This window comes from Pseudochaenichthys georgianus, unplaced genomic scaffold (genome assembly GCF_902827115.2).
Source record: "Pseudochaenichthys georgianus unplaced genomic scaffold, fPseGeo1.2 scaffold_565_arrow_ctg1, whole genome shotgun sequence".
Lineage (NCBI taxonomy): Eukaryota > Metazoa > Chordata > Actinopteri > Perciformes > Channichthyidae > Pseudochaenichthys > Pseudochaenichthys georgianus.
Genome location: NW_027263126.1, coordinates 72,338 through 95,105, shown reverse-complemented (window position 1 = coordinate 95,105; position 22,768 = coordinate 72,338). Strand labels below are relative to the sequence as shown.

Genomic DNA, 22,768 nt, shown 5'->3' with positions numbered 1-22,768 from the left:
AACACACACAAATATTTGAAGACAAATATAAAAACATAAAAAACATTTAATTGACGTTGAATATGGTTGAAATCGTAGAAATAGAATTGGAATAAAATATGGGCAGTAATAAAAAACAAGTTATAAAACGGATAAGTCAAATCAAGCAATCTGATTGGTTCTTCGCCGTGATATAATCAGCGTATACCATGGGTAGAATTGTAGTTACTTTTCACAAGTCATGTATCCCTACTCGTCTGAGAAAAGCTACAACCGTTACAACTGTTACATTACGTCTAACTAACAAAGCTTAAGATGGAAACATTTAAGATTGACTTCGACCTCCGGGTGGCCTTACAATGGAGGAGTGGATTGAGGAGTGCCTATCTCCAGAAAAAAAAGCACCTAAACGACGACATGCAGAGCTACGTGAAGAGCAGGTAGACCAACTGGAGAAGTAGCACCATTCAAAAGCTTGTATACATTGTGCACATTCATTTAATGCATAAAGTCTAATGAAAGTCAGCATGTCAGATATGTCAAATTTAGGGAAGAAAATCAGGGATGATAACAATACTAATATTTTTTTAAATATTTAATTTATAAATATAATCCCCAAGAAATGATCATATAACAGTAATAATAATAAAATAATAATTAAGTAAATAAATACAAATATCTTCCCTTAAAAACAATAAGGAAGACGTCCTGACTCAGATATCTGCTTTTCAACCACGTCATCTTACGTCATCTTACATTCAAGTGCAGAAAGTAAACTAAGATAACGTCTGTATGTGCGTCTGTGTGTGTGTGTGTGTGTGTGTGTGTGTGTGTGTGTGTGTGTGTGTGTGTGTGTGTGTGTGTGTGTGTGTGTGTGTGTGTGTGTGTGTGTGTGTGTGTGTGTGTGTGTGTGTGTGTGTGTGTGTGTGTGTGTGTGTGTTCTCACTCCGGCAGCTCTTCCCGTCTCTCTGCAGCATGCCGGTCACGCAGCTGCAGACCGGTCCGCTCGACTTGCTGCTGCAGATCTGCTCACAGCCGCCGTTTCCAAACGCACACCAATCTGACTCTGAGGGCGATACATTTGAGACTTTAGAATACAGGGAAAGTCAGAATTCTCCCAAAAAAAAGTCAGAATACTGAAATTGTACAAATTTGAAACAAATTACAAAAAACTGAAAAATATAAAGATTCTAAAAATTCATCAAATAAAGTCAAAAGTCTCAATAAAAGTCCTAACAAATTATTCCATTCGCATTCTCACACCAGTCCAACTCTGAGGGGATGACACATGTGAATCTTTAAAATACAGGAACAAAATCTGGATTCTGTTAAAGTCAAAGTTCTGAAAAACGCAAAAAAATCTAAAAACTACTGAAAAAAAGTTAAAATTCTGTAAAAAAAATTAAATTCTGTAAAAAAAGTTTAAATTCTGTAAAAAAGTCAACATTTAGAAAAAAAGTGAACATTCTGAAAAAAAATTTAACTATTGAAAAAGTCAAAATTCTGACAAAATAGTCAAAATTCTAGAAATAGTCAAAAAATCAACATTCTGTGTAAAAGTTTAAAAAAAAATTAAATTAGTAAAAATTCTGAAAAAGTGAAAAATTCTGAAAAAAAGTTAAAATTCTGAAAAAAAGTTAACATTCAGAAAATAAGTCAAAAATCTGAGGGAAAAAAATCAAAGTTCTGAAAAATGGTCACAAAAAATGTATATAAAAGGTTCCAAAGTTGCCCTAATGCTCTCCCAAGAACCAAACGTCCAAAACATACATAAAATGATTGTTGTGGAAAATAATACATTATAATTATAATTTAATTTTTATAATTTGCTTTGAGTCCCCTGCAGAAGAATAGTAAACACACTTTCAAAACCTGAACTGATTTGACTCACCTCTCCTTCTGATGGGCCCCACACTCAGAATGTGCTCTTGATGGTTACCTTCCTCTGAGTACATCCTTCTTTTGTGAGGACAGTTCTGTGTACACAACATAATATCACATCAATGCAGCAGACAAAGTTTCATAGCCTTTATTAAAACACAACAACATTTGAACAAGTCCGCACCACTTTGCAGGCGCTAGATTCCGAGTCGCACAGCGTGACGTCGCAGTGGAGATGAACCTCGTCGTAATCTCCGATGAATTTGAAGACGGTGACGTGGAAACGGCAAGTCAACGACACGCCGTTTTCTGCCATCCCGATGGTGTTGTCCTTGATGTTCGGACACCTGGAGAGAGTGAAGAAGATTTACTTTACTATTGTGTTTTTCAAAAAATATCATGTAAAAAAAACGATTGTTAAAATCATATTGAACCTTTTTTTAAATAATAAAAATATATGAATAGATTTATTTTCAAAAAAAGATTAAATACAAAAGATATTTTAAATAAACCTAAAGACGGATTGTGGAATGAAAACCTAAAATAAAAGATATTTTTAAAAGCATAAGAAGTAAAATATGTAATACAAGTGCAACAAATATGTGTATGGACATAAGAAGTTCAAGTAAGAATTGGTAAGGAAGAATAATTTAAGGTTTTTAAATAATAATAAATTATGATATTCATTCAAGTAAAATTTCCACTAAATGATTGCATTTAACTTTATAGAATACAATTATTTATAGCTATTTATCATCACACCACAAGATGAATCAATGTTTGTGATGCTAAGCTCTACATTGTGTGTGTGTGTGTGTGTGTGTGTGTGTGTGTGTGTGTGTGTGTGTGTGTGTGTGTGTGTGCGTGCGTGCGTGCGTGCGTGCGTGCGTGCGTGCGTGCGTGCGTGCGTGTACCCTCTCTCGATGATGATGTAGCGCAGGCGGTCGCTGCTGTATCGTGAGGGCGTCGCCCAGCACATGTTGACGATGAGGATAAGCTGGTTCTCGTCGGCTCCCTCGACGAAGACTCCGACGAAGAGGACGTCCCGCGTGCTGAGCACCACTTCACCCTCTCTGTAGGGGTTTCTGTACGAAGAGTTCTTATACAGAGCCATCTTCGTGACAAAGTTCCCCTCCTGAGTCGGTAACGTCAGGTTTATCACACTGCAGGGGGGGGGGGAATGAAGCCGGGGTTTGAAATCACAAATAATATTTTGTTTTGTTTAAATTAAACGGATTCAAATCTGTTAAAAAAACAGATGCTACATTTAAGAATGAAAACAATTATGACGATAACATTTAAATTAGTATACATTTAAATAAATATAGATCCAAAATATTGTTTTAAAAGTCAAAATTCTGAAAATAAGTCAAAGTTTTGAAAAAAGTCGTAATTTAGCAAATATTTAAAAATTCTGAAAAAGCCAAATTCTGAAAAAAAGTCAGAATTGTGAAAAAAACACATTCTATAAAAAGAAGTTGAGATTTAGAAAATATTTCAAATTCTGAAAAAAGTCTGAGAAAAAACCCTCAAATTTCTATAGAAAAATTAAGATTTTGAAATGAATTCAAAATGCTGAAAAACGATATTAAACATTAATAAAGTGTCGGACCTGAGCATGGGCTTGAGGACGGTCTCCAGGGAGATCTTCAGGTCCAGCTCGTAGGCGCAGGAGAACTCAACGTTGATGGTTCGGTCTCTCGTGATCACGTTCCCCGTGTTGTTCACGCTCTCAATCCACACCGTGTTCTTATACATGATGTGGGTCCCGTTAGACTGTCGAAAAACACATTTAAACTCAAATTATAAGTATATATTTCACTGGAGAACATCTTACATTTTGGGAAACATTGCTTCAGAGTGAAATTAGAGGTTATTATTAATCTCATGTCTGTGTGTTGAATACAGAGCTGTTAGCTTAGCTTAGCATGGCCTAGCATACACCTCTAAAATGTATGCATTTCATAAATAAAATCAATAAACACACAAATTATTATTATCCTATCCTATATTTAATTTGGTGTTCGAACTTCACTTTATTTATTTTTTAATTTATTGCATGTTTGGTTTGGTTCTATTTTAGTTTGTCTGTTTCATCTGAAGTCTAGGTATTTGTATTGTATCATATTTTTGCGTTGAAAAAAACAACTTGGCAAACCCTGCAGGATACTTCGTCCTGCAATGTCCATGTTTAATGATATATTTTAATATAATATAACATTACAGAAAATGATGTTACATCCAAGTTTTAAAGGCTTTATTCACATTTGCATAAAGGTTGTTGGAAATCAAAATGTTAAGTCATCTAATAGTGAAACATACAATACACATAAGACAAAAAAGAAATAAAGTAATTGAATAGTGCAAGAAAAAAGCAGTACGTTTTTTATCAAAATTGTTACCAATTCATGTTTGATTAATTGTCTGATTACATTATTAATAAACAGATGAATATATCATCACCTGTACGATGGATCCGCAGTGGCCCTTGGTGTTGTTGATGTGGAAGGAGATGAAGTCTTCGCCCTCGATGCTTCCGCAGTGCTCGTCGTTGATCCGGACGTCTTCCCGCTCGAAGCCCAGCTGGAAGAGCTTACACTTTGAGATGGAGACCTCCATCTTAGCGTGTTTACAGGTCACCTCCGCCTGAATGATGTCATCATCACCTGCAGAGACACACACACACACACACACACACACACACACACACACAATTTAGTTGATTTAAAATTAATGGCATTGCTTCCGCTAAGAGAAAGTAGTCCGTCCCACTTCTGCCGAAAGTTAACAAACATCTAGACGGTTCAAGGTAATCAATCAGAATCGAGTATTCAACTAAGCCGTGTAATACAGGATATTTAAAGTTCTACTATTATACTATTTGTAGGCCTATATATTATAGGTCTGCTGCTGGCCACGCCCCTTTGGAGCGTCCGCATGCAAGCAGTGAGCTCTGTGAAGAGAAGAGTGATTGAACGCCATATTATGTTCCAAACCACATCAAGCATTATTTCTTAAACAGTATGGAGCTCAAAGGCTTTCTCTCGCTGGTTTACCACAAGGTGAGTTCCTTTTTTTATCCTGCTTCTTTACAGATAGGCTACTCTCTCCAGTCCAGGTTAGCACTGAGTGTTAGCAATGCTAATGTAAACAAAGACCATATTACTTCCAAAACACGTTGCGCATTGTTTCTGATAGCAACGTTTCTGATAGGCCCGTGGGTGTAAAGCCCGCCCACATATTGGTAATGTCGTCATGACGCAGCAAATCGTTTTTAGAGATGTGGGTACGGAGGACAAGAGAGAGGGTTGTATTTTCTGACACTTTGTGAGTCTCCTGACACACCGGGGACACATATTTAAGTATAAAAGACATCAGAAAGGGCATTTTGCATAATATGTGACCTTTAAAATTAAAGTAAAACACGTAAAATATCGGGATAAAATGCAAAGATGATCCCAGTAGAGATTTAATTGTTTCTGTAATGACGGGCTCGCTGCACATTAACCCATTACGTGTGGCTAACAGGACACGGTTAGAGCAAGCGATGGATGATTTGCTGGTTTCGTTGCTCACCGCCGGTGCTTGTGGGTAACTCCGGACAGCCGCACAGGTCTCCTCCGTTCTCCAGCTCGCAGGTGAAGTTTGTGCAGATCTCTCCTGCACAGGGGTCGTAGATCCATTCTGCTAAAGACAGGTCCACACACAATGTTAGCTGTCACACACAATGTTAGCTGTCACACACACTGTTAGCTGTCACACACACTGTTAGCTGTCACACACACTGTTGGCTGTCACACACACTGTTAGCTGTCACACACACTGTTAGCTGTCACACACAATGTTAGCTGTCACACACACTGTTAGCTGTCACACACACTGTTGGCTGTCACACACACTGTTAGCTGTCACACACACTGTTAGCTGTCACACACACTGTTAGCTGTCACACACACTGTTAGCTGTCACACACAATGTTAGCTGTCACACACACTGTTAGCTGTCACACACAATGTTAGCTGTCACACACATACTGATAGTTCCAATTAGCTTGCATTCACTAAGGGGACTCAAAGAGACGAACACAATACTACCCACCATTATTATGGAAGTCAGTGTCCTCTTAAGGTCCAAGATAGACATAGTTGTGTGTGTCGTTGTATTTGTGTGTGTGTCCTCACAAGTTGCATTTAAAGCAGGTCTACAGCCTTAGAGAACCCCCCCAGATATGTAAGTCTTCCTAGAAGCATGGAAATGTATCACTTTGATTCCCAGGTCTGTAGGACTTTGGGAAAGATAAGTCCCCGTTCGTCACTTTGTTTTTGCTAGTCCTGATATATCATGTAAACGTGTATGTGTGTGTGTCCTCACAAGTAGCATTTAAGAAAAGTCTACAGCCTTAGAGAACATCTCCACAGATGTAAGTCTTCCTAGAGTCATGGACATTATTTACTTTGATTCCCAAGTCTCTAGGACGTTGGGAAAAAGGTGTCCCCATTCGTCACACCTTTTTACAAGTCCTGATATATCCTGAAAACATGTATGTGTGTCATGTGTGTGTGTGTGTGTGTGTGTGTGTGTGTGTGTGTGTGTGTGTGTGTGTGTGTGTGTGTGTGTGTGTGTGTGTGTGTGTGTGTGTGTGTGTGTGTGTGTGTGTGTGTGTGTGTGTGTGTGTGTGTGTGTGTGTGTGTGTGTGTGTGTGTGTGTGTGTGTGTGTGTGCGCGTGCTCCAGGAGGCTGGTGCCCTTACAGCAGTTCTCCTGGGTGATCCACTTGGTGGTGAGGGTCCCCATGGAGCGGCAGGCCTCAGCGTAGGCAGCCAGCGAGCCGCACACCTGGGCCTTCTGGTGGTTGTAGCAGCCGTCCAGGTAGCAGGACTGGTAGAAGGGTCTCGGGTCCAGAAGCCCGTGGCACGGCTGGAAGAATCCCTTCGGCTGGGTCAGCTTCTGGCAGGCGTCCTCGCTCTGCAGAGCCAGAACCGCCGTGTTGTCGCAGGACTGAGCCAGAGCCACGAACTGGGTCTCATCACAACTGCAGGAGGAGGAGAAACATCAACGTTATGGTTTAAATGTTTCTAAATCAGCTTCGGTTCGTACTACCACTGGTTCAAAAACAGAAACATGAAATGTAGCCTGCCAATGAGATGAGCAATACCAGAAACAACAATAATAACAGTTTATCAAAAGACAAATCTATAACCTATAACCATTTTTAAAAGGGGTCAATAGTAAACAAAAAGGGTTTTCTGATTCCTTCTCGCTCTAAACTCTTTTATTGGCACTTAAACATACTGAATCATCTTATGTTTAACAAATACGTGTATACATCCACTTCCTAAATGTACATCCTTTTTAAGTAAAATAACAAAAGCCCATTATGTCCCCCGTAATATGTTTTGTATACAGTATGTATACTGTATTTTCTTTTTCTTTTAAAAAATGTCAACATTGAGTATTGTAGGTTTTTTTCTTTGTCGGAAAAGATAATTCCTACATTAAAAAAGGGGCTCTAATTTTATATATTTATTTTAATATTTTACTTCTCTACCATGATAGATGCTGGACAGGTTTTTCATAGCTCTTTTTCTGGATATGTTTTTTGGTTTATATAATATACTAGGGCTTACATTCTTACTCTTATATGTATTCTCATTATCATGTGTCTCTTACCTGTCCTATCCTGTGTTTTTTTTTTGCTGCTCCGGCATTAAAACTAGTTTATCTTTTCTTACATTGATATATTCTCGATTATCCCAATAATATATAATCACCACAAGCGACTCATTGCAAGGGTTTCTTCCCTGTTTGCTCTCATTCCTAGGACAGTATTTCCCAGTATTTCCTGAGAGCCTCACCCACCTGTTCTGCATACCGTTGGTCTTCCAGCTCTGGGCGAGCTCCAGCGCGCTGACGGCCGGTTTCCCCCTGGACGTGATGTAGTCGTCACCGGGGTCTCCGTTGAAGTTTCCACAGAGCCCGCACACCTTGTTCTGCAGCCGCTGGCCCATCGTGATGCTCAGCGTGTTGAAGCGGTTGTATCGGATCTGGATGTCCTGTGGCGTGTCGATGACGAGGAAACCTTCGGACGTGGACAGACGCGTCATCAGCCCGGTGAGAAACGGGACTGAAATTGGGGTACCGTTCACCTGCGGAGAAACAGCAACATTTGTTAGAAATATTTTACCCTTACATTTTGTCTGTATCCTGGGTTACATTTATTTGGCAGGCCGTGTCCATGTGTAAAAAGGGTGTAATAGCAGTGTAGTTACGGTGTAATAGGGGGTAATATTGGTGTTACATGGGTGAAAAACTCGAGACTAATATGTACTCGATCCCCTCTCACCTTGACCGTGCTCCCAGAGATGAGGATATTCTCCTCGTTGAGGTAGAGGTAGACGTGGGAGATGGTGGTGAGGTTGGGCGTGCTCCACTTATCAAAGTTGGCGATGAGTTGGAAGGAGAGGTCGGGCAGCTTGTGACAGTTTGTGGAAAGGACGAAGGAGCAGGAGGCCGGGAGGCGGAGCGAAGCACCGTCGAAGGTCCTGAAAACCCCCCCGCCCGAGGCAACGCAGTGTTGGGAACGTCGAGCGAAACATCCACGAACCCCGTAACGTAGCGCACACTCTTCTTCAGCTTTACAACGCCGCGGGTCGCACTGGATCAGGTTTCGTCCGATGCACTGGCAGCGTTTGGTACAGTCAGTGTTCCAAAACAGCTGTTTGGGCTGAAATAAAGAAAGATTTCTGTTAAACCCGAGATGTAACATTAAGTCTGTTTTGTCTCCGAGATATATTCTGTGACCAAAACAGAGCTAAAATGAGTGTAAAAGTTAACTAAGGGTATAGTCATTTTTCTTCATAGTTAGAAAATGGGTCATCCACACTATTCCTGTACTTTCCTGGTATTCCTGGTGTATTTAAAAACGGATTCAAAACCGTTTTGAGTCATGAAAACTTTATACAAAACATAAAAATCCCTAACTTCCAAGAATACATTTTAGGTTAAAGTGTTCTTAAATGTGTCAGCCGGATAGAAACATAACCTGAAATTATTGAAAACTGTTTTCCGTTGACATTGTTTTGAGTTAACTCTGCATCTTTGCAGCTAAAAGTCAGTATGGGGGAGGGTGGAGACCAAAACTGAGCAAAATTGGCTGTAAAAGTTTGACTTAAATTTGTCAGTCGGACTGAAACGTAACCTGAAATGATTGTAAATGTTACTTTATGCTAAATACAATGTTATTCATAGATAGAAAATAAATAAAACTTCACCTCTAGTAAATGGCACTAATAGAGGGTTCAGTTTAAACTTGATCTCCCAGTTAAGTAAGATAATTTGATTGCAACGTTGTAACACCAGTCTGATTTGGTGATTAGCACTAAAAAGCCAGTTGTGTCACTGAGTTTCTTCCATGTGGTGCTGGATGTGAGACTGACCTCATAGTACTTGCCATCAGTGTAGCAGCCACAGTTCTGCGGCAGGATGCAGCTCTTTCCGTTTAGAACGTATCCCGGGTCGCACTGACATCCCTCCACACACTCATGACTGCAGTCCCTCTGCCCGCGGGCGGGGGCGCACTGCGGCGGGCACACCGACACACAGCTGGAGTAATGGCTGTTCGGGGGACAGCCCTGAACTGGGACCACACAGGGAGGAACGACGTTAGCAATCGATTACACTGAATACAATAAGTGTGGTCCGATAAGTCAAATGTCTCAACGCCCGATGGATGGAGCTCTCATAACGGTGTAAGAGTTGAGTGAGAGATGCTGGACTCTTCTCACACTCAACTACATAACGTCTTATCAAAGGTGAACTTTTTGGGGAGTTCTTAGAGAAGTCAGATAAACACTTCTCTTTCAGAACTCTTATTTCCCCCAAAAAATCTGAAAACAATTCTTGGAGACTAAAACATATTCCAAAAGAAAGTACATTGAGAAGAAAAACCTTTTAGAATTATTTGTTGTCAGAATTCAGATTTTCAGGGGAAAGAAAACAGAAATCGTTACAAATATTCTCAGAAAAAAATATAAAAATAAAGCTTAATATTATAATTTTTTTTGCACACTGCAAAGATGAGACATAGCTGCAGTTCCCAGACTCACCACAAGGGGTGTCGCTCCTCCAGCCGCTCACAGGAACCCCTTGTGTCAGACACGTGGTGGCGTACATCCCGAGCCAGTTGCACACCGTCTCCTGTGAGCCCTGGTCCAGACAGGTGTCCTGCAGGCAGCTCTGATAGAAGAACGCCGGCGCCACCTTGCTGTGGCATCGTGCAAACACACCTCCTCGATCCACAATCAGCCCGCATAACCTCACAGCCTCGGGCTCCACGTACACATACAGTCCGTCTCCCATGTGGAAACGAATGCCAGTTTCCACTTCATTCGCCGCGTTTTCAGCATCCAAGTTTGCGTCCGCCACCATGAGAGGAGCGTCGTTCAGCGAGCTGGTTTCTCCGAGGCCACATCGAGGGCACGAGTCTCCGCAGCCCACCTTTTTTTAATTGTTTGTGTTAGTCAATTCATTAAACATATCAGAAACAAAACAGACAACAATACATTCTCAAATAGTCTCTGTCATGTACAACGGGGGCAAGAAGAAGCTTCAAAACATTCCTTGTCCACCTAGCGTACATTCTTCTTGAAAATAAAAGATTAGGTCATCTTCATCCGTGATATTGGATTCATGGATTCATTCACTGCATTATATTTGTTACTGGAAAGTTGTATTTTCCACATCCACGTATATATGTATTTTTCTTTTACTTTTAATGCTATTTTATTTATATTTCAGAAATATTTTGGACTGTTTATTTCTTGTGTCTTAATTTCTCTTATTTTCCTATCATTGTTTTCTTGGCGCGAGATGTTTATTCAGCGCCACTCTACGGCAAGAACATATCGATATCGGAAAAAACTAATTGATACGGTTTGTTTCACTAAACTACGAGCCAATCGGATTAAAACTGTATGAGTTAATGGTTTTGGCGCGAACACTGAAAAGGGCAAAAGTTGAAGATTCAAAAAATGATGGCAGACTTCCTGTTGGGTTTACGATATGCCTCGCGCTGACTTATTTGTGCTTGCCATCATGCTACATATATCTACCGAGTTTCAGATTTGTAGGTGAAAGCACAACCCAACGCTGCTTGTTAGGGGGCGCTATAGAGCCATTTTATGTGCGCCACTTATGAAACCCCAATATAATAATAATAATAATATATTAATTTTCTATAGCGCTTTTCTGAACCCAAAGACGCTTTACATTTGGGAGGGAGGGTAGACAAACAAAACAAAAACAAAGCCAAAAAGAAACAAAGCACAACAGAAAAGCAGTCGGGAGGAAGTTGATTGAGAGGGGGCGGGGCTTATGGATAGAGAGTTGAAGAGGTGGGTTTTGAGGCGGGACTGGAACAGATATATTTACACCTGACCCGACAAGTGTTAAAAAAAAATGTCTGTCTTTTAAGCATTCTAAGGCCCTCAAAAAGGCAATTCATTTGGTAGAAAAAAATTATAATAAAAAGAATTCCAAGGATTACAATAGGTCTTCGCCTTCGACTCTCAGGCCCTAATAACTTTTACAATGACGAGAAATAACAAGTATGAGTTGACAGGTCCTGCTCACCTGGCAGAAGGTGTCTCTCTCGGCCCACGCCATGCCCCAGTCGGTGGTGGTGAGGGTGGGCGGGGATAAGGGCATTCCCTGGCAGAGGCCACAGGAGGAGTTGAAGAGGTTGCGGGGTAACGTCAGCAGCAGCAACGTGTTCCAGTCAAACGCCACCTTCAGGCCGAAATCTGTCTCCAGAATGAGCTGCATGCCCCACGAGAAGATGTGGATCTTCCCCGGGCCGAGCTTCAGAGGCAGGTACAAACGCTCCTTATTCACCTGAGAGAGGAGAATCAGAACTCCTTACTTACAGTTCGAGATTCAAGGCTTTATTGTCATTAGCTACGCAATGAACAACAATGAGAAACTGAAGTCACAGGCTCCTCCAACAGTGCAACATATATATAGGACATAGAACAGGGGTGTTTCAATTTCCTCCAACAGTGCAACATATATATAGGACATAGAACAGGGGTGTTTCAATTTCATTGCGGGCCACATTCACATTATGGTTGCACTCAAAGGGCCGGTTGTAACTTTAAGACTATATAAAAATACATATATAAATATTTAACATATATAAAATAATGTATTATATTACATTATTGGCTCTGCATTGGATTATTATCGGATAGGGTAATACCTTCATAATTAACTACGTCTGAAAGCAGAAGTCTAGGGCAAATAATTGCAAGTCTCTTCAGTGAGAATGTCACAAAATGATTTAAAAAGAAAAGCCACATTCTGGAAAAAATGTCAAAATTAAAGAAAGTGACATTTTGAAAAAAGAAAAGCCAAATTCTGAGAAAAAAAGTCAAATTTGAGATGCATTGTGGGACATGTAGTTTATGGGCAACGTGCCTCTGTAAAGTAGCATGTAACCGTATAATAAAATCATATTTTTTTCAAGCTCTTGTGGGGCCACATAAAATGAAGTCGCGGGCCGGATTTAGCCCCCGGGCCTTGAGTTTGACACCCCTGACATAGAAGAAATAGAACTACATGTTAGACATAGAACAAATAAAACAGATAGAGATGATATATAATCATTTAAAACATATAGTCTTATACTCTGATTGCCTTTTACTCTGTGAAATTGTATTTCTTGTCTGGTATGTGTTTAACAGAGGCACATGTTGAGGAGTTACATTTCAGGAAGGTAAAGGAAGTTAAACACCTGCACTTTTGAAAGAACATCCATAACATCTGTTTGCAACTTGCAAATTATTTATCTAATATATCATATTCCGACTACTTGTATATAGACTCTCCTTGCACTATTTATATTCTATTTGTCTATCTTAACTATTTTATCTGCTTTATTGTGTTGCACTGTTGGAGGAGCCTGTGACATGTCTACACTGTAGCTATGTACACATGACAATAAAAGCCTTGAATCTTGAAAAGTATAAAAGGTGGTCTTGCAAATGGTTAAGCCCCTCTCACACTGTCCCGAAGTTGACACCCGATGGACACACGAATATGGAATTGTGAATTTCGCACGAAGATGGCCCCGAACCACACACGAAGGCAACAGTTACATTACATTTAAGAAATACAACTGCAACGAAAGTACCAAAAACAATTATGTTACAGTACTATGATACTGCACTGATATCTTCAGACTTTGTTCTTTACTTTCTCCGTCTTCATATGGAGAAAATATTACGTTTTGTGTTTCCATGTTGTTGTTTCCATGTTGTTGTTTCCATAGCAACAACAACTTCCTGTCAACTCGCCTTCAATATAATATATTATATCCTTTTTAGTTTCACAGAACACAAATTGGGTTATTTACATAATATGTTTACATGATTTTGTTGTGCAATAAAACAACCCGATGCACACACGATAAAGGAAATGTTCAAATTCGGCTGTGATCGTAGCAACATCGGGCCGTTCGTGAGGCATCTAAGCCTTCGTATGACCGCCGGTGGAGTTTCTCGGGCTCCGGCAGCAACTTCGTGAGCGATGGCAAAATCTTTGGCATGCCAAAAAATTGCCGAAGGACCTTGCGAAGGTTCATTTTCGTGTTGAATTCGTGTGTCCATGTTGCCCTTCGTGAGGCCATCGTGAGGGCATCTTGTTATCCTCGGTGCCATCGGGCATTCGCCCCGATCAGAGTGAGGGCGAATGCACCGATGATAACACGATGATGACACGACTTGACAAGATGCCCTCACGAGTGCTTTACGAAGTTGCCGCTCACGAAGTTGCTGCCGGAGCCTGGGAAACTCCACCGGCGGTCATACGATGGCTTAGATGCCCTCACGAACGGCCCGATGCTACGATCACAGCCGAATTTGAACATTTCCTTTATCGTGTGTCCATCGGGTGTCAATTTCGGAACAGTTTGACAGGGGCTTTAAGGACTGGGGGGTTTTATGGTTTAATGATGGGATGGAGGACCAGTTGTTTCCTTAATGAATATATAGAGAGACTGTAAGCAGAACTTCTTTATCCTCTGAGGATGAAGCTTCTCTGTTCCTGCATTTCAGATCGTTTTCAATTGTATATTTACTTTCTTTATTACTTTATTAAATATACAAAAAGACAAACTTTGTCCATGAATCATTTATCAGTTTCTCTTAAAGTGGACCTATCATACTATATTTTAATAATATAGTGTAGGACCTTACCTATATAAGGCATATTTATACTTTTTATTTTTCAGATCATGCATTTTAGCCATTCCTCATTTCGTTCAATTTAACACAGTCTTTGCACGATGGGCTGATTCTGTGAGAACAGCACCACCTACAGGCCTGGCATATGTACTACAGCGTCTCCAGCGCGTTCGAACAGCAATGTCCGTGGCTGTCTCCTCCTGATAGGTGGAGTTGGCCCAATAGCCGTAGCGCCACTTCTGTGACGTCATAGAAGTGTTCAAATCTGGATCAGTCTGTATCAAATCCGTTGCAGCCCGTTTTAAGAGATTTGGGTACGGAGGAAAATAGAGAGGGTTGTGTTTTCTGACACTTGGTGAGTTCCCTGGAACACCGGGGACACACATTCATGTATAAAAGACGTATAAAGGTGTATTTTGCATGATAGGTCCCCTTTAAGCATTTCCTCCACAAGGAGAATCAGAATTCCTTTATGAGTCCCACAGCGGGGGAACTTACAGTGTCACGGCAATAGTGGCATTGCAGGTAAAAAAAGCAAGCAATAATCCAAAAGAAAAGTACACATTAGTGAAAAAACATGGCTTAATGGTGAGCAGCAGCAATTTAAAACAACTGACATAAATAACAATAATGAGACCTTATAAAAATGTATGTTTTTACGTATTATTCACCTGAGTGAGGAGAATCAGAAATGCTTCATTAGACCCACAGCGGGGAAACTTACAGTTCAAGATTCAAGGCTTTATTGTCATGTGGACAGAAGCTAAAGTGTAGATATGTCAATGAAACACTTAATTCACAGGCTCCTCCAACAGTGCAGCATGAATATATATAGGACACAGAAGAAATAGAACTGATAAAATAGTGCAAGAGAATGTTTTGAGATGTGCAAGTAACTAAAAATAAAATAGTGTCACAGTAATAGTGGCATTGCAGGTAAAAAAAAGGCAAGCAATAATCCAAAGAAAAGTACACATGGCTTACTGATGAGCAGCAGCAATTTAAAACTACCAAGTGACATAAATAACATATTTAAGTATTGAGACCTTTATAAAAATGTATGTTTCTATTGCACACTACAATTGTGCAAAGTGTTTATATTGCACATTGCAGGTTTATTGCACAATATTGCAACGTTAAACCGGGGCCAAGAGAGATTCAATAAAACGACTTATTGTTGGAGGATTAGCACACCCTCCTACGGAAAGCCTGTTTCGCACATCTGAGCAACAAGTATGAGGGGAAATCCCGGTGTTGAACGGATGTGATTAAGACTCACTGAAAGAGTGTTTCTCATATAATCTAATTCTATGAGAGAATGAAAAAATAGTGTGTGTGTGTGTATGTGTGTGAGCATTGTGTCATTTCTATTCCTCCTCAGATCTTTGAGGTTTGTGAACCCGGTCCAAATGTCGCTCAGGGTCGGGGGTTCTGAGCCAAATCCAGCCTGATAAAAGATGCCTATTGAAATTAGATCCACCTTAAGCCAATCAAAGAGGAATTCACCCTCTGCCCGGTTATTCAATCGGCTTGATTAGAAATAAAATGTCCTCAAATGTCCTCAAATAAAACCACAATGACCTTCAGGGGGCCAGGTTTGAAAATGGCTTTAACGTAAATACCTATATCATGATACAGTAACCAAAATATTCATTAACTCACCGTGAGCTTTGAGACACTTCAATCTTATTCTCGTAGACCTCCAGTTTTAAAAAAAAAAATTATTTTGAGATTCTGAAATGTGTTAGAATTTAAGCTTTTTCAATTCTGAGAAAAAAAATCATTTATTTGTTCACATGTGGCAGTAATCGTCTTTCATACTTTCACAATGTAAGTCAATAGGGAAAGTATCTTTGGACCAAATTATGTCGCAGACTGAAAAACACTAATCTATTTGGCCACAAGGACAAATAGATTAGTGTTTCACCCAATTGGGAAAATAATAATAGAATGTCCTCTCACTTATCTCCATCGGAAACTAGCCATGCACGTTTTGAAATATGGCTTTAAGATAAGTATTCATATCATGATACATTTTCCACAACAGTTACTCACCGTGACAGTGTTTTTGTAGCTCCGAGACACTTCAATCTCATACTCGTAGACCTCCAGTACAAAGCCCCTCACCCAGATTGCCTGGCCTGTGTCTCTTTCCTCGTTACGAGCTGCCAGTTTGAACTGAGGAAAAGCCCCACCGATGGTTTCCTGACCCGTGTTTTCTCCCCCGCACACCGTGGTGGCCATCTTGAGAGTACAAGAGCTCTGCAGGTCAAACGGGACGCTACCAAACGGCAGGAAGTGTCCGTAACCCGCCGCCACGCACAGGGCTTCGGTGCGGGGAAAGCAGAAGTACAGGCCGTCGTCTTCCTGGCAGTATTCCTCGGGGTTGCAGGGAGCGAGCTGACAGTAAACGCTGTTGTCGGAGCCATTGCAGTAGCAGCGTTCCTGACATTCCCAGTCCGTCCAGAAGGTCAGATTCGTGGCGAGCGTTCGGCCGTGGCTCATGCAGCCGCAATCACTGCGCGCCACGCAAAGGCCGTCTCGAAGAGCAAATCCTTCCTCACACTGACAGCCCTCCTGACAGGGCAGAGGGCACGGCTCCTCGGGGTCGTCGAGGTTGTCACAGGTCAAAGGGCAGGCGCTGGTGCACTCGTCAAAATGGCTGTTCGGTGGACAGGGAAGAGCTGAAACACAAGAGAGAAGGAAAAACCCATATTACAAGAACACTTCTTTAAGAGATCATTGTACGATTAAAAGGTGGCTTTGAAGAGTTTTTTTAAAGGTAACCTGTTATGCTCTCTGGGTTTTTCCCTCTCCTGTAGTGTGGTATATAGGTTTGTGTGGATGTAAATGGTCTGCAAAGGCTAAAATCCATGTGGTCCTTTGTGTACTTCCGGAACATAGTTCTCTATTGGCTAGTGATGGCTTAAAAAAAATCCTGATTTGGGATTAATAAAGTATACGTATCTTAAATTCTATTGGAGTAAACCTTTAAAGAAAAAATTAAAGGGGTGACATTTATATTTTATGGCTTCCAAAGGAGTACTGGTACTGTACTGGTACTGAATACTGGTATTTTTGTGGATCTACTACAGAAACAAGAAGCTGAAAGCAAACTAGCTAGCCAAGAAGGATGGGCCTACAACCCAATTCCAAGTCCGTATGTTGTATGTTTGTATATTTGAGTTGTTAATCTGTTCATGAATATAAAACCTGCACAGATATTGTTGAAGAAAGGCTTTCTTGCTAGTTTTATGTCTAGACAAAAAATTATGAAAGGGATTCTTTTAATGTTTTTTTATCTCCGTTTCGGACTGATTGATGATAATCCAAATATATAAAGATAAGTGAACTCACGGCAGTTGGTGACACTCCTCCAGGACGCGAGGCCTACTTGAGCGTCCTGACAGGCGCTGGCGTACGCCTGCAGGGACGAACACAGCACTGAACGGTTCCCTTCCTTCACACACATGTTATACAGGCAGTTCCTGAAGAATGGCGAGGGGTTCACCACTGCGTGACACGCCAGAAATGAACTATTCCCCGGGTCGTTGATGTTGCCACACATCCACGGATTCTGGTAGAGACGCAAGTCCGTGCACATTCGATAAAGATCGTCGCAGTCGCCGTTACACGTGAGATCGTCGGCAATGGAGCGCCATCCCTCCGTGAACTGCTCAGTAGAGTCCGCCAGGCGTCCGTTGGGAAGGCGGAGGTCGTCGGTGGTGTTGCTGTTGAAGACGCCACATAGTCCACATGTGGCGTTGTAGAAGATGGTGGACAGGGAGATGTTGAGGAATCCCTGGCGATTGTACTGGACACGAAGCAGACCACGGGACTCCACCACTGTGGCGTTGCCCGGCGCTTTGTAGATCATCATCGTCTCCATCGGATGGACATATGGGAGCGTCACTGGTTCGCCATTCACCTGCAACACAATAATGTCATAATGTATTTGTTGGCATAGGTAAGGAACAGCTGATTCACAGTGTGATGGAAACATCTGAAGTTAACGGCCGGAGAACTGACAAAACGGCTGCTGCCGCCACAAGGTGACAAAGCCAAACCAGTTCTGAAGATCTCTAAATTAGGGGCCTAGGAAGATATTAGATTTCCCCAACACACAGTGTATAAAATACTTACCTTTACTATGTCAAAATCGGACCCTCCCATCTGAGCTTCCAGGTTAGCCACTGTAACTACCACAGGTCTTTTCCACGTTGGGCCTTTGTTCACAAACCGCCGGCCCATCTTCACCTCCACCATGGAGCCGTTAGCTGGCACCGGACTGCACAGCTTCAGCAGGTAGTAGGAGCTGTCATCTGGGAACAGCAGGAAGGTGCCATCAAAGGAGGTGGTCACTGAGTTCTGGGTGATTGAGCACACTCCCTCCCTCCGCGGGTAACAACCCAGCAAGCCCACCTCGGCCACACACACCTCACCCTCCTTGCAGGACGAGTTGAAGCAGGAAACTTCCCCATTTGGCCTGCAGGTGCAACGAAGGGTACATTCACCTTCCTCCCCGCTGGCACCTACCCAGAAAGTGTTATTGAGGGGGTAATAGAGGCCGTTATGCTCACAGCCACAGTCTTCGAGCTGTACACAACGACTCCCGCTGAGAATGTGGCCTGTGTCACACTGGCAGCCCTCGGTGCAAGGGTGGACACAATGCAGGGGGGAGGTGAGGTCCGAGCAGGAGGCCGGGCAGGCACTTGTGCACACTTGGTAGTTGCTGTTTTCTCGACAAGTCAAAGCTAAGACCCAGAGAGAGAAAAATAAATCAAGTTAGATGACACAAAGATCACAAATCTGCAGGAACTATTCTATCCTCGAAGCGCAGTTCAAACATCAAAATGTGCAGCTCAATAAGGACATGCGTGCTATGACTCCGGACATTCATAATTCCAGAAATATTAACCATAGTTCATCGACATTTTACATATAAGTCTTCGCCCTTGTATTACACATCTAAGCCAACATTGCAGTTTAGCGATAGCTTTTCAGCATACAGCGTGCACACCGCAATTTCCTCAGGTATTGCATTCTCTAGTCAAAGCTGAAACTCACCACAGAAGGTACGAGATCTCCAGGATCGTATGGTGACTCCAAGAGCCTGACAAGCCAGAGCATAGGCTTGGATTGCCTGGCAAAGTGTGGTGATGTTATCCCGGTTGCTGCACATGTCATACACACAGCTATACACAAAGGCGGTAGGGTCCACTACGGCTCGGCAGTCCCTGAAAGGTCCATCGGTTTTGTTAATGAGTCCACAGTAGTCTGGGCGAAAGTAGAAGGCTTCTGTAACGGGATCACACACACTGCAGTTCTGAGCACAACCATCTGTACAAGTCCAGTCCGTGTCTTCTGCTCGCCAGCTACCTCCTAACTCCACCACGCTTTCTGCTAGCGAGCCATCGGGAAGCACGGGATCATCGGACGGATCGTCGTTATAGTTACCACAAAGGCCACAAGTGTTGTTGAAGTAGGAGCTCGGTAGAGAGATGGATGCATAGTGTTGGCCGTCGTAGGTCACCAAGAGTCCAAAGTCTGTTTCTAAAGCAATGGCAACCCCGGACTGGTATACCTTGATAGCACCAAGCTCGAGTTGGACCGGCAAAGTCTTCATCAAGCCGTCCACCTGGAGAGAAGAGAAGGATGAACAATAAAGCATGATGGTCGAAAACTTGGTCCATTGTCAACATATGCCAATCGAGAATACCATTACTTTCTTGCTCTCCTTTTATCATGACAGAACCTTCAAAACTTGTATCCTAGATCGTCAGAGTGTACTTGGACATTTTGCCAGATACATCCAAGAGCAACTGCCCAAACTACTCTTCCAAGGTGGTCAAAGAAGGACTTGACTAGCACAGTATGAATGCAGTCACATAATCTGAATAAACAGATCATCAGGCCCAACAAGAAGGAACCACAAGGCAAACACTGCGATAGACCCTGGTATAATATAAGATAAGATAAGAAGTACTTTATTGATCCCAATTTGGCATTGTACAATATAAATGTAAAAGACTGGAAATAAACAAAAAAGTAGAAAATATACATGTTGAATTTACAAATGAACAATAACAAAAGGGTATAAAAGGGTCTAAAGTGTCTTACCTGGACTGCCCCAACACTGCCTTTGGGTAACATGACTCTGTGTCCGTACACCTCCACTGTCACATCTCTAAGCCAAGAAACCGAGGCCATGCCACGGTTCTCATTTTTGGCCTCCACGCTGAAGAAAGGCAGCCCTGTCACCTCCCAGCAGGGCCGAGCCAGCAGGTAGGAGCAGGTTCCCTGGAAGTGATAGAGGAAGCCGTCGAAGGTGTGGTAATGAGGGTCTCCGAAGACCACACAGGTGCTCGTGCGGGTCGGCTGGCAGTAGAAGGCGCCTTCTTGCAGCTCGCAGGTCTCCAGCTGCCCACATGGAGCCTCTTGGCACTGCACCTCGTTGTCAATGTCAAGGCATCGGCATCGCTGGGAACACTGGTCCGACAGCCAGAAGACTTCCCCTCGTCTGTAGAAACGCCCTGGAAAATATGAAAGCATGAAAGTACAGTTCTGCATACGAGAAATGTGTGGTCAAATATTTGTATTGAGAAGAAGCATACAAGTTTAAGTAATAGTACAGACTTTGTAGGAGCCAAAATGCTGTGGTAGCCCGTGTTTATAGTTATATTATCTTCATTATTTGTTAACACCACACACACTTGTAATTGGTTGTTTCCGGTGATTGTCACATGGGTGTGGTTAATGGTATCTAGGGCACCTGGTGTATATGGAGGTTTGGGTAGCATGACAATGGGGGTGAGCTTAGCTCTGATATCTTTTGTTGACCGTATGATTCTGTTTGTTTTGAGTTACAATATCAAATATTCTTAAAACGTCGAGTTCAGGACAGACTTTATTATGTATACGCGTCACATCAATGAGCGAAGTTTAGCCTCAGGACGGCCGTATTCAATGGAAATATAGCCGCCACCGACTTCTTTGGGGTGGAAATCATGCTTCCCTTTTTCAACATAGAAGACAAACATAAAAGCCAACAAGAAATAATAAAGAAAAAACATAGCATGACAGGAATACCATACTTAATGACAGTGGCGAACCGTATTGTTCTGGGTCTCTGGGTAGAATATCCTTCAACCAAGGTATTCTGCATCCTTGATCGAATGCCCTGGCCGTTGCACTGAATGAGAGCGTACGTTTGGACTGACAGTTTGATCAACCAATCATATTTTGATTTGTAGCCAATGGGTGTGTTCTTTCAGAGTTCCCCTCGGTTCCAGGGTGTTCTAGAAGGCCCGCTAGTTAACTGGCTCGAGACAGAGGATCTAGATCAGTGCTTCTCAAAGTGTGGTCCGCGGACCACTGGTGGTCCGTGAGCGCCCTCTAGTGGTCTGTGAGTATATTGGTAACATTTCACATTTTAAATAAATAAGTTAATTTAAGTTTTCCGCACTCTCGCGGGAATATCTCCACAATGGAGCAAGCTTAAGTTTCACTTTCGATTGCATGATATAGCCCAGCGCAACACCTTCGTCACACATGATGCCGCCGGTTTGTACCATTTTCAGGCGATTTGTAATCTGTTCTAGAGTGTGTGTTCTAGAATGTGTTTTTGGATATTTGTGGAGTTAGGTGGTCCGCGAGTGTTTTTTTATTGGTTAAGTGGTCCTTGGTATGAAAATGTTTGAGAAACATTGATCTAGATGAATGCGACGAAGCAATTCATGCCGTTTTATTGTTTTTAACGTTGAAATAACAAGTGCAACAGGTGGAGATGAAGTTGTTGCAGAATTGTTGTGAGTACCCTTTTCAAGACGACAATTCAGTGAAAAGACGGACATTATAACGGTTGTGTGTGTCTACAGAAGGTCCAGTTGTGATAGACACGGTTTGCGACATACATAGCCATAGTGGGAAAGAACATACAAAATAGTATATATGTGTGGTCAGAATTATTAAGTGTTAGATGTTTGAACTTGCCATTAAAGCTGCAACCATTGGCAGGATTGATCAGTTCAGTGTCGACGCGGAATAACCAGCGCCCGGGCGTGTTCACATTGGTCGTCTGTTCGATGTTCACCACGCCGTTTGACCGAGATCCCGGCAGGTTGAAGAAGTGACCGATGTCTCCGCCGTTAAAACCTGACTGGAAAGGGGAAAGGTGTGAGGGACGTGAGGTCAAATGTTTGCTGATGCTAAATCCAAAGCTATCATCCAAAGCAACTTGCAATCAATCATGAAGATACAAATTTAAAAAAAAGCAAGAAGCCTGAGAGTATTTTAATTATCAATAACAATAACAGACCCTTCGAGTTGCAGTTGAAACAGATGGGGTTTTACTCTGCGGAAGAAATGTAGACGTTCTGCTGTCCTGATATCAATGGGGAGCTTGATCTATCATTGTCTATCCTGTCAATTCTATATAAGGAAATGAATTGATGATAAATTGTGGGAAAATACTGAATGTCCTCTTCCAACATGAGAGTGATGAACATGATGATTCAGCCTCTATGGAGAGAGACATCAAGCATGCTCATTTCTGACGTGGAGCTGATCTGAAGTAAACATTGCATACTGCTTTCTATCCCTCCATCTTGTGACTGTGTGACTCCCTCTCTTGGATATCAGCATGTGAAGGACACTGCTCAGGAACTAGTTG

The 22,768-nt window shown here is 42.0% G+C and overlaps 1 protein-coding gene across 1 annotated transcript in view; it reads right to left on the bottom strand.

Annotated features, from left to right (window-relative positions):
* The window catches only part of tecta (tectorin alpha), a 67,776-nt gene that overhangs the window by 1,637 nt on the left and 43,371 nt on the right, over window positions 1–22,768 (bottom strand). Inside the window, exons 14-32 of the mRNA XM_071202559.1 lie at window positions 22,090–22,255; window positions 20,218–20,630; window positions 19,165–19,735; window positions 18,241–18,851; window positions 17,455–18,025; window positions 16,153–16,781; window positions 11,489–11,749; window positions 9,964–10,354; window positions 9,295–9,494; window positions 8,202–8,582; window positions 7,709–8,004; window positions 6,610–6,890; window positions 5,437–5,547; window positions 4,324–4,526; window positions 3,473–3,636; window positions 2,775–3,023; window positions 2,045–2,207; window positions 1,871–1,955; window positions 926–1,045 (exon numbers count right to left, since the gene is read on the bottom strand). Of these exons, the coding sequence (XP_071058660.1) occupies window positions 926–1,045; window positions 1,871–1,955; window positions 2,045–2,207; window positions 2,775–3,023; window positions 3,473–3,636; window positions 4,324–4,526; window positions 5,437–5,547; window positions 6,610–6,890; window positions 7,709–8,004; window positions 8,202–8,582; window positions 9,295–9,494; window positions 9,964–10,354; window positions 11,489–11,749; window positions 16,153–16,781; window positions 17,455–18,025; window positions 18,241–18,851; window positions 19,165–19,735; window positions 20,218–20,630; window positions 22,090–22,255 (5,866 nt within the window). The remainder of the gene's footprint in view (window positions 1–925; window positions 1,046–1,870; window positions 1,956–2,044; window positions 2,208–2,774; window positions 3,024–3,472; window positions 3,637–4,323; window positions 4,527–5,436; window positions 5,548–6,609; window positions 6,891–7,708; window positions 8,005–8,201; window positions 8,583–9,294; window positions 9,495–9,963; window positions 10,355–11,488; window positions 11,750–16,152; window positions 16,782–17,454; window positions 18,026–18,240; window positions 18,852–19,164; window positions 19,736–20,217; window positions 20,631–22,089; window positions 22,256–22,768) is intronic.